Source organism: Mus caroli, unplaced genomic scaffold (assembly GCF_978045245.1).
Source record: "Mus caroli unplaced genomic scaffold, Mus_caroli_1 scaffold_3, whole genome shotgun sequence".
NCBI lineage: Eukaryota > Metazoa > Chordata > Mammalia > Rodentia > Muridae > Mus > Mus caroli.
The window spans coordinates 77880001-77892435 of record NW_028227258.1 but is presented as its reverse complement, the minus strand read 5'-3'; the positions used below and the strand labels follow the sequence as shown (position 1 = coordinate 77892435).

Here is a 12435-nt window from a genome sequence, read left to right as displayed (position 1 = left end):
GAACTGAACTCCAGTCCTCTGTTAACAGCTGCCATCTCTCCAGCTCCATGATGTTTTAAACTTTAACTTGACAGTTTTCTTTGGGCTCACTTGGATCACATTGCCTCTTAAAATCCTTAAAGTCCACTCCTGTCAATCACACTAACTTTTAACTGTTTAACTGTATCTCTAATCTACACCATAAGCTCTCTGCATGAGTAACATTTGTAACATCTGTAACACCTGTAACATCTGCTCTGTTCCCTTGCCGCACTTTATGGCACAGAGCTCAAGTTGGGAGGTATTGAAGGTCCTCAGCCTACAGCACTTCGCGGGTGTTTGTACCTTTAAGATGTTGGGTGTTGTACTGGCTGGTTTTGTATGTCAATTTGACACACACTGGAGTTATCACAGAGAAAGAAGTCTCCCTTGAGGAAATGCCTCCATGAGATTCAACTGTATTTTCTCAAAAATCAAAGGTGGGAGGACCCATTGTGGGTTTTATCATCCCTGGGCTGGTAGTCCTGGGTTCTATGATAAAGCAGGCTGAGCAATCCAGGGGAAGCAAGCCAGTAAGCAGCACCCCTCCATGGCCTCTGCATCATGTTCCTGCCCTGTGTGAGTTCCTGTCCTGACCTCCTTTGGTGGTGAACAGCAATGTGGAAGTGTAAGCTGAATAAATTCTTTCCTCCCCAACTTGCTTCTTGGTCATGATGTTTTGTGCAGGAACACAAACCCTCACTAAGAAAGGTATCGTGGAAGGAAGTTAATTCATTAGAGGCACATCTTGACAAAGATATGGGACTTCAGCCCTACTCTGCCTGACTTTGCTTCCTAAGTCACCATGAAGTAAGACAGTCACTTCATGTCCTCCACAACACAAGATGCTGCCATACCGCAGGCCCCAAAGTAATGGAACCAACCAGCCGTTTACTAGAGTCTCCAAAACAGTGAGCCAAAATAAATCCTTTCTCTGTTTTAGTTAATACCTCAAAGGTTTGTTTAAAAAAAAAAAATAGCCGGGCGTGGTGGCGCACGCCTTTAATCCCAGCACTCGGGAGGCAGAGGCAGGCGGATTTCTGAGTTCGAGGCCAGCCTGGTCTACAAAGTGAGCTCCAGGACAGCCAGAGCTATAAAGAGAAACCCTGTCTCGAAAAACCAAAAAAAAAAAAAAATAAAATAAAAATAAAAAAATAAAAAAAAAATAGAGAAACCTGATTAGCACACACAGTCAGTGCTTAGTGCTTAATACCACAGCAACTATAAACTGTATCTACTTCCACTTGAAGTGAAGGGAGAGTTCCCAAGGATAAAATTCTCAAGGACTGAGAGAGGGGTCTTAGCATGAGCTCATTCAACATGACCTCCATCATCTCAGACTTTAAGGAAAAAGGGTAATTTACAGAGGTGAGGCAGTTTGTTTCTATGAACTTTGGAGCACATGCTACATGAAGTGTATTGTATTGTATTGTATTGTATTGTATTGTATTGTATTGTATTGCAGTGTACTGTACTCTACTGTACTGTATTGATTCTATTCTATTCTATTCTATTCTATTCTATTCTATTCTATCCTATACACATTTTTTCTTCTACATGCTGGTGGATCAATCCCAGAGTCTGAAGACTATTCTGAGCTAGGCTGCCTCTCCAGCCCCACATAACCATTTAAAATGACACATTCTAGAGTACAGATGAGTACTTCATCCAACTTCCTACTAACTCACTTAGGTATGGGGAATAGATCACATATTTTGAAACAATTCCACAGTGGTCCTTTCCCTCCCTCCCACATCTTCTAAGTCCCCTTTGTTCAGTGATGTTCTCCACTGATGACTAACCCAGCTCCTAACTCCTAGTCAGCAAACCCAGAAAGGAATTTCTGCATGGCCAGGAACTGTCACCAGCAAGAGCTCTGAGTTACTTCTCTCAACTCATTCAGAATGATTGTCCAATGCAATATTTGAGAGACACTGTAATTCACTTGCAGTGGGCATTCAATTAAATTGTCAGGCATGGGAGATACCACACCATCAACTTTGGAAAACCACAGAAGTTAAGGGGTGATTAAAAGTTGTAGCTTTCAGTTCTTTAAGTCTGTATTCCTTCCGTGTAAGGATAATTAGGTGTTGCCATGATGGTATGTCATTAGGAGTGGGGCTGAGGGGATTGGGAGAGGGAGCTCCGATCTGTGGTATTTACTTATTTTCAAAGTTTAAATAATTCTTACTGATTTCAAGTTAATATTGTGGTGCCATCGAATAAGCTAGCAGTAGCTGTCTCCAGCACACCTAACATTTTATATAGCAACAGGTATATTATCAGCAGAATAATCAGAACTGTATTATATCCACTACAGATCTTCAGTAAGATGACACACAGCACAGTGGCTAACTCAGAAAATGCCCACACCCTTCCCCTGATTCCAATCATCATCTAGAATTCCTTTAATTTGTGTGTGTTTGGTTGGTTCTTTTATGGGGGGGGGGCTGCAGGGTTCAAGACATTTTCTCAACATGTAGCCCTGTTGTCCTGAAACTCACTACGTAGATCAGGTTGGCCCTGAACTCAGAGATCTCAGCCTGCCTCTGCCTCCAGAGTTCTGGAATTAAAGGCGTGTGCAGCCACACCCAGCTTTAACTTTTAGCATGTACCTTTAAATGTTATCATTTGAATTGTTTGCACATTTAAGTTTTAACATTTCCTTAAGGCTCATGATTAAAGTATTGTTCCAGGGATTAAACACAGGCCATCAGAAAGGGGGAATACTTGCCTTTACCCACTGAGCCACCTCACTGGCCCAAAAGAGGATATTTAAATTCTGTAGCTCGTGCCTTGATGCTGCACCATCTGAGTATGGCTGGGGATGACAAATGGTACCATGGCATTGACACCATTCTTGACCTGAAGGAATTTACAGTCTTACTGGGTGGTGAGACCACAGCATAAATAACAATAGTAATCACTGTGGATTGAGGCTTGGGGTGGTCAAGTGTGAGGATGCAGAGGGTGTTTGAGCAGCAGTGGGCTCCCACCCGATGTGTCCAATCACCTCACTTTTTATTCTTCAGACTTTTACTTAGTCAGCACGACATGTGCATGTATGTCATGAAGCCATCAGTCATTTCTCTTCACCTGTCCTTTGTTTCCAGATCTCTCTGCCTGCTAATTGCATCTGTTGACTTGAGGAAGTCCTATTAAGTTCTGGCTTAACGTCCTTATTATTGTGGCTTTTCATCACTCTCCCTCAGTAGTTGACCAAGTTGCTCATCTATCTGCCATACAAGTCTATAAGCTCTTCTAGGAAGGAGATCATGTCTCTGTCGTCTCTATAATATATCCATTATCTAGCACATGCCTGTCGGGGTCAGGTGCTCAAAAAAACATTTTTTGAGCTTCATTATTGCGTCATGAATGCTGACTTTTACTAGAATCTGGATTAGGACATAAAGTTAAAGAATTAAGACAACAACAAGAACAAAAGTCTTAGGGATATTTTTAGCCAATAGTTTAAAAGATCTGAATAATGAACACCATGAAACATTTATGAAATGAACTTAAGGAGCCATTAATAAGTAGAAAATATTCTGTGTTCACAGATTGGAAGAGTACATATTGGAAAGATGTCTATACTACTTAAAGTAATCTACAAATTCAATGCAATGCTCACCAAAATCCCAATGACATTTTTTTTCAAAGAAGTAGAAAAAGCAATGCTAAAATTCATGTGTAACCACAGAAACCTCCAAAAAAGCTAAAGCAATTCTGAGGGAAAAGAGCAAAGCTAGAGACATTATATTCTCTGATTTCCACATCTGCTTCAAAGCTATTCCTGACAAAAACAGCATAAAAAGGACACACACTAGTGGAATACAAGGCCCGGAGATCATGCTGGCACCTGTAATTCCAGCATTTGGCAGTCCAAGGCAGTGAATATAGAATTTAAGGGGAGTCTGGGCTACAGAGTGTGCAGAGTGAGATTGTCTCAGGAACAGACAAAAACTCAACAGACCACAAAGAGAATGAGAATGCCCAGAAATAAAGCCACACATTTATGGTTAATTGATCTGTGACAAAGAGGAAGGAGACAATGGGGACAGAAGAGTCTCTACAATAAATGGGGTTGGGAAATCCAGATGTTGACATGCAGATTACTAGAGGCTGACCTCATATCAAAGACAAAGGGCAATCCACACTGGATTAAAGACTGGAAGCCTAGGACCTGAAGCTGCAAACCCTGCAGGAGGAAGCATGGGAGAGGAACTCATCACACTGGTGTGAACAATGGCTTTTAGGTCTGACGCCAGCCATGCATCTACTAAAGCATTGATATCCAAGATGCATAAGGAGCTAAAATAATTTCATAAACTTTCTCTTTTTTTTTTTGGTTTTTTTTTTATTAGTCTCTTCACTCTGGTGATAGTTTTGTTTATTAAACAGAAATTTCTTACCTTAAATGTTTTTGCTTTTGTTGCCAAGTTGTGGTACTCATAAAAAGAAATTAAGAAAAATCATTGCTTTTGTAACATTGAGCTTGAACTCCTTCTACCTCAGATCTCAAATACTGGAATTATATTGGTACAGCAGTGCGTCTGGGCTCAGGGTTCCAACCAATCCATGGTGAGAAGACAACCTGGGGCCAGTGAGGTGCACAGCAGGTAAAGACTAAACAGACTTAGTGGTCTGTTTGATGGTCAGAACTCTTAGAGAGGAAGGAGAAAGCCAACCCTGGAGTTGTCCTCCGACCCCCACATGCATGCTGAGGCACTTGTACCCCAATAATAGTAATAATAATAATAAATTTAAATGTGATTTTAAACATGGGCAAATGATCTAAATAGACATTTCTTAAAAGACATACAGGTGGCCAAGTAAGTATATAAAAGAGGTCAACATTACTAACTACCAGGAGAATGCAAATTCAAACCAACCAGCCATCAAAAAGACAAGATAAATGTTGATGGGGATGTGAATAAAGGGAGCCTTATCACTGCTGAAGAGAAGGTCCACTTGTAGCCATTATGTAAACAGTAGGAAGGCTCCTCACATAATTAAAAATGGTACTAACATATAGTTCATGACTACTACTATAGTTTCCCCCCCAAAACGACATTGATTCTCGGGACCCTATCATTGTGACAACATAGAAGAATCTAAAGGACAATTTTGCATTTTATGGACATGGAAGCTGAGGCTGAAGGAAGCAGAACGCTAGGCCCAAGGCTCAAGTGGAAGACCTGGAGCAGCAGGATCCGTCCTGCGTCTGTCCTAGCTTGTCCCCTGGAATCATTCTACACAGGTGACCAAGAAAGGTATGCTTCGAATGGACTGTCCATTCCACAGTCTTTACCAGTATTCAGCCTTGAGAACCAACAGGGTAACTCACAATGTTCCAAGGAGCCCGAGTTGCCCCCGGCAGTTTGAGGAGAATAGATGGTGAGAAAAGATGGCCAGCATGGTCTCCTACTCCTTCCCTCCCCGAGCCCACATGCAGATCTGCAGATTCCCAGTATCTGAAGTTCTGTGGTAGAAAAGTCTATTTCCTTTCTAGGTGTGTCAGTTAACAAACTGTGCAGCAGCACTCTCAGGCCCAGTGATGTAGACACAGGAGGGCGCAGGGGAGGCAGGCTGTGGGTAAAGACAGAACGAGGAAAACGAGGCAGGCTGCAGGTCCTTTTTGAAACAAAATGCAAGCTTTGCTTTTCCTTAAGAATGTCTGAACACCCTTTTTTGGTTTACTTTTAGGTCGCTTCCTCTTGGGAAGACAAGCAGTAAAAACAAACATAGGTAAAAAGCGCCAGGTAATAAATCAGAGGGAGGGGCAACCCCATTCCGGTCTCTGAGCCCAGGCTACACCTCTGGGCTTCATCCCCAGCCCCGCCCAAACCCATTTCCTTCTCCACCCAGAGGTCTTAGGCGCTGTTTTCCAGCTCCGCACAACTGGCTGGCCACACAGCTTGCTCTGTGGACTGACCCCCACAGATCTCCCACTCCTTGCAGGAGTGGAGGCAGAGAGGTATCTGAATTCCGTTTGTGGGACTGCCACCGCCCAAGCCCACAGATTTCACAGAAATACAAGAATTTGCCAGAGACAAGGCTCTTTGCTTTTGGGTTAGACGGGGGGGGGGGGGGTGTCCTCCAAAGACACACCCACCAAAGTGAGAATCTTTTTTAAAAAAATTGTCGTTGTATTGTTGGTTTTTCTTCCCCCTACCCCCGCCCCCTTCTTGTTTTCAGCTTCTCACTGGCTGTATTTATCAGGAAAAGGGGGGAGGGGAGGAGGAAAGAAAGGAGGAAACGGAAGAAGAAACATTTGGGAAGAGCCTACAGAAACTAGCCCAACAAAATAACCAGAAGCTCCCCACCTGCTCGGAAATGCAGGATTCCGATTGGCAGGAGCGCTTGCCAGGTAGCCCCTTAGCCACTGAGTCCTGGGACAGCGCCCACTCCTTACCGACTCGGAAGATCAGGTCGTCCTCGATGGGGTTCTCTTTTCGCTTGCCGGTGCTGTACATGCTGGCAGGTCTCTTCACAGCCTTCTGCTTGACGTGCCCACTCCCGGGGGACTTGACTCGTCGCTTCACGCCCTCGGTGGTGGGGGACACGTCGGCTGAGCGGATGACCTTGAGCTTAAACGGGCTGCCTCGGATATGCTGGTCGTAGAGCCTGAGGGACAGGGTGAAGTCCCCCTCCTTCTGCACAGTATACAGGAACTCGTAGGTGCCGTTCTTGTTGTCCAGGATCTCTCCGTCCGCCACGCTGCCGTCCGGGGTGCTGAGCTCAGCGGTGAGGTATGCGTTGCCTGTCTTGCACAGCTCTCCGTCTTTGTCCTTGGTGGTTATAGTAACGGACATGGGCTGCCCGATGATGGTCTGCCGCAGCCCCTCGCCCGTGGCCACCGTCTCAGAGGCGACCGCGTTAGTGGTGAGGATGGTCCCCAGGTTGTGGATAGACTTCTTCAGTCCCTCCGTTTCCACGATAAAATCCAGCTGGTCGTTCTCGCGCGGGTGCAGTGGGAAGTCCTGGTCCGCCAGTTCGTTCAGCTTCTCGCTCATCTGCTTCTTCACCAGCAGCACCTCCGTCTCCGTGCCATGGTTGAGGGCCTGCGCCGTGAAGTTGCTGCAGCTCTTAATGCTTTCCTGGCCTTGGAGCAGGGTATCCAGCTGCGACTGCAGCACCTGCCGGGGACACAGAGGCAATGAGCGCTTCCTACAGGACACTGTGCAGCCTGCAGGACACTTGGCCAGGAGCTGGGGCAGAACCCTCCGCCCAAAAGAACCAACCTCTACGCCCGCCCACTCAGGTGGCTCGGAACCATCTGCATTCCATTTAACCCAGTGAACCCATGCAGAACGCTAAGTTGCATTTCCAGTATCATCTGGAGATTTCCCTTCCGCCTCACCCTGCCTCTCACCCACACGTGCATTTCTTAGGTCATCTGTTTACTTGGGGCTAAGAGAAGAAAGGACGCTACCAACAGCAAACAAATTGTCTGCTTGATGCGAATTAGTCATTATCCAGTGGCCTTTCCCTAGCGTTTAGAGCTGCCAGTCACCACCTCAGGGAACAAAACCCAACCATTTGAGAAGTTTCTACACCTGAATACCCAAAGCTCTCCACCCTGGCTTGGTGAACAGACTTGCAGAGCCAAACAAAGGCGGCAGTCAGGTTCACTTTGAAGTTGAGGAACAGGTTGGTGTGGGTGAGAGAGAGAGCAGTGAAGAGGCTCCTCCACCCTATAATTAAGGAAGGAAAACATTCCAGGCGACCTTAAGCCCTGAAAGCATTTCTATATGCAACCTCTCCTTAGGGAGAACTATACATTCACAGAATCCCAGTTTGGCTGAATATCTACTAAATGTAAAGGGCAGTTCACCGTTGGTCCCCAGGAAGTACAGTGGTGTAGGTCCCTGCCTGCTACCTCCACTGTTAGATCGCAGTAAGCAGGTGCTGGGAGTGCAGAGTCACCCCCCTCCTCCCCCTACAAGAAGCCTGCAGGACTGCAGAGCCTTACTTTGTGTTTGAGACCATAGTTGACCTCCAACTCCATGAGCAGCACGCTCTTGCGAACATTTAAAGTCTTCTGCAGCTCATCAAAGGTGGAGTGGATGTCGTCCACAATGCTAGCCTTTTGGTTGGTTAACTGATGGATGATTTCTGAGATGAACTGAAGAGCAGAATCTATTTCTGGGAGTCTGAGAGACAGGAGAGTTGTTAGTGGTCATTATTTAACTTCTACCTAGGAATACTCCAAAGCCTATCTATACCTTCAGCCTCTCTAAATGCAAGCGCTTTTTACTATGCTGCTTGCATCACCTTTAAAAGGAGACATGAAGGAACAAGTGAGTCCTTCAGGGTCACATTTATTTCAATCTCCCTTCAACCATCTGGGTTAACTATTGATGGGGCAAAGGTCTTGGCGGAACAGTTATGGCCAGATAGTCCTTGTAGCAGAGGATGCCCTGTGCATATAGGATGTTTAACAGAGTTCCCTCCTGTACTCCACATCTATAGCATAGTCCTACACCACTGCTAAGGCACCTAAAATGGGTTTAGGTATCACCAAATGTGTGTGTACAGAATTGCCCATGGTAGAGAACCGCTATATTCTAAGTGTCTAGCTATATCTTTTTTTTTCTTCCAACTACATAAACTTTGAAGAATTCAGAGTACCTGGAGAACTCTTGTAAGTTTCCAAGTTCCTTCCAGTTACATTGAACAACTATGCTTTTCTCCCTAGGACTGTTGACAGTAGGACTATTGGTTATTTTGTTTTACAGCAGGTTGTTAACCTCCTTTTTGGTTTCTCTCATACAGGACATGGCTACTATATTCATTTGTGTCCATGCCAAAAGAAAAAAGGCAGAGAAGTATGTCAGCAGCTCTAAAGAAAATTCCAGCTCTGATTTCAGGCAGGAATTTCTGGGATCACATGATCAAGAAGAACATAGGATTTAGTTATGTATACAGGCTAGCATGACCGTAGCTACCATGTCAGAGACACTGGATGTCAGGCCTGGCCTCCCATGGGATGGGGAGTCTGGAGGGGCACAGTACCTTTTGTTGACTGCGTCCAGCTGGACCTGGAGCGAGGCCTTGTGCTGCTCCACCACATCCTTCAGCGGGACTGTGGGGTGCTCCGCGTGCTCCCCCTCCGTGCATTCCCGACACATGGCGGTCTCACAGGACTGGCAGTAAAATTCCATCACCTGTGGGTAACACAGAGAGCTTACCCTGCAGGAAGCACATATACATTCTCCCATCACACCTAGTCACTAAAGCTGCTGTGGTTGCAGTGCCCAAATGTTGATATGGCAGGCCTCAAACAGGTGCATGCGACACCAAAAGCCACTGCTATGGCTCTCAAGCACTTTGGTCTCTGAACCTCTCTAGGCTCTTTTAAAAAGTGCTGAGGACTTCAAAAGAGCTTTCTGAGCCAGGCATGGTAGGGGAAGTCATTATAGTCCCAGGAGTCAGGAGGCAAAGGAAGATGGAGTTTAGTAAGTTCCTGACCGACCAGGTCTACATAGCAAGTTTCAAGGCAGTCACAGCTACACAGTGAGACACTATCTCAAAAAAAAAAAGTACTTTTGCATATGTGGATGCTTTCTATAGATATTTGTCATATTAAAAATGAAATAAAACATTATTAATGTAATGTAATGAAAGTAATCGTGAAGCCACTTAAATACAAGTGGTGAGTAGCGTGATTTGTTGCTTAAGATGAAAATGTTGGAACTTGGCATCGCTCTCCATTTCAGTGCATCTCTGCAGTGTTCCGCTGGACAGAAGGCAGCTGGATTCTCCTCCCTGCTTCTGCATTCATTCCGCCATGACAGAACGTATCAGACAGACCCTGGAATGCCCACTGTATACACTTGGGAGAGTGGAAACAAACGCCATCTTTCTATTGTTGTGCTATGACTGCAGTATTCACCTTGTGGATCTCCACACACACACCCCCCCCCGCCGGCCCCCCAGGTCTATGGACGAGGGGGTGGGGGTGGGGGTGGGGCTCTCCTGAACTTCATTTAAAACTGCCACTGCTTGAACAGAGATGCACTCCGCAGTTCTCATCCTGGCTCCATAGGCAAATGACCTAACTACTGAGTTTCAACTTGCACCTCTGTCAAGCAGAGAAGGATGGTATCCATGACAGTAACAGGCTCCACTGGGCTGCTGTGCAGATTAACTGAATTAATACACACAAGAACTTGATGATGCTCGGAACCAGCTCAGAATAGCTCCCAGTTAGTAACTGCTGTGGTGATGACAATGACATCATCTGGTTGTCCTTAATGTGAAATTAAGCCACTTATCCTAATAAGGGTGGACACTTAGTAACAATGTAACACAAAGCCTGTTTTGAATTCTCACAAGACTTTTGAGGGAGAGCTTTATGTGGCGTTTTCAGTCATGCACATACCAAAAAGGGCGTGGATCCTGACCCAGCTTGACGGATGATGGGTTTTTCACAGTGCCACTGAAACCAACAAGGTCCTGATAGGTACTCAACACTGCGGGGTCTGGGGTTGTGGAATCACGGGATGTCCTTACTTATGGTTCTAGAGTTTCGTGTCATGGCAACCCAAAGGACTCCTTCCTTAGTCCTCTCACGGTTTGCCATAGTATTTTCTGGAGCTGGTTGTATTTTGGAAACAATCTTTCTGAGTGAACCAGGTTCAGATAAAAGTCCTTCGAAACATTTCCACAATAATCTCAGACTTCATGCACCATTGCACTTTGATGCAGAACCATAGTAAGTTACAGGAATGTGTATTTCATTTTAATTTTTTGTCATATAAAATGACCTCTGAGGACTACACCTGGGCCATAAATTGGAAATGCCACCCTTGTTTTTTGGAGATCGGGATCAATTCATTTTTTAAAGTTTTGTCACATAGGAAGATCTGTTAGGCTTGGACCATAAATTGGAAATTTCTTTTCTTTCTCTCCCACCCCTCTTTTTTGGGAGCAGGGGATGGGGCTCGAACCTAGGGCTTTGTGTATGGTAGGCAGATGCTGAACCACTGAGTATCATTGTAGCCCAAAGTTTTCTCCGTCCATCTCCTGTTCAAAATATCTCCTCGAGCTCTACTAAATTGTATGTTAATAGCAAACTCAAATGGAAATTTGAACCTCCCAAGGGAAGACTGAATGTTTGCTTTTTATTTAAAATACATGTGATTCAGTCCAGTTCACCACGCAGAAACTACTAGATAAGGTGTGAGCTAAGGGGTCCTCTCAGTTGATCTTCCTTTCTCTGGTTGGAGCTGCACTTCAGATTGTTTACAGTTCTTTAACATATTCTTTGCTTCCACCATTCAGGAAACAGGAGGACCTAAAACTAATGCAATGTTCTGCTAAATTTCCTACCGTAAGGTTTCTAGAAATTACTTTTGGAAATGCAAATATTAGGTGACAATATATGAGCCATGTATCACAGATTTTTTTTTTAAATCAGTAATTTAAAAGGACTCTTGCCTTTTAAAGAGCTGGTGAAAGGAATTATTTTTTAAAATTCCAATAAATTCTGTAAACTTTTTAAAAAAAATGTCTTCCCCAGAATCCATGGAGCACGATTTTGAAAGGGCTGGAGATCCTCCCAGTGGTCCTTGAGGCACCGTCCTGTGAGGGCTGAGGCTCTTTTCACTTCTTGCCTTCAGCAGGTGGTTCATAGTACCAGAACGTTTCATTTATGGATCATACATAACAAATATTTCACCTTCATAATAAATACTCAGGAAATCCCACCAGTGCAGGAAATCACCGTGTGGAGGAGTCAGGAATGGAATGTGAAGGCTTCCTCCCTCAGGTTCTGCAGGGTGTAGGGACTAATGCGAGTATCTGGGCTGGAGAGTGTGACACACTAACAGTGCTCAGCCAACCCACTGGCACATTTCCACTGTCAACCGAGGCTGCCTCCGTGCAGAATGGGTTAGGCAAGGCAACGCTTAGTTAGAAGTTTGTGTCTGTGCTGTCATCAGAGATCTCAAACACGGTGTCATCTTACTGGCACTTGCTGGCCTGAGTTCGATTGCCCTCGGCAGTCTGAGGCGTGAGCTGATGTGGGGAGAAAGTTTTATGAAGAGAAAAGCCTGAAGTAAGACATGGACACTGACAATCTGAAATCTCATCAAGAGCAAAGCCCATCATCCTAGGGTTGCCAGCCCTCTTAGCCTGTTCACTTCACTTTATGTGTGTGAGCATTTTGCCAGGGCCTTGCAGAAGAGGATGCCACATCCTCTGGAACTAGATTTGCAGATGATTCTAAGCTGCCATTTGCATGCCTGAACCCAGATCCTTGGCAAAAGCAACCAGTGCTCCAACCACTGAGCCATCTGTCTCTCCAGCCCCTCTTCTTAATTTATGTTTTCAACAGTTGGTGGCAGGAAAATGGATTTACTGAATAAGGAGATCTCTGTCGTATCACTAGCTGATGACTAAGCTAACCGA

General features: G+C 45.0%; 1 protein-coding gene across 7 annotated transcripts in view; it reads right to left on the bottom strand.

Annotated features, from left to right (window-relative positions):
- Trim2 (tripartite motif containing 2) overlaps nt 1-12435 on the bottom strand; it is a 141559-nt gene that overhangs the window by 21860 nt on the left and 107264 nt on the right. For all 7 annotated transcript variants that reach the window (XM_085835806.1, XM_085835804.1, XM_085835805.1 and 4 more), the window contains exons 4-6: nt 9037-9188; nt 7994-8174; nt 6434-7157 (exon numbers count right to left, since the gene is read on the bottom strand). In XM_085835806.1, the coding sequence (XP_085691932.1) occupies nt 6434-7157; nt 7994-8174; nt 9037-9188 (1057 nt within the window). The remainder of the gene's footprint in view (nt 1-6433; nt 7158-7993; nt 8175-9036; nt 9189-12435) is intronic.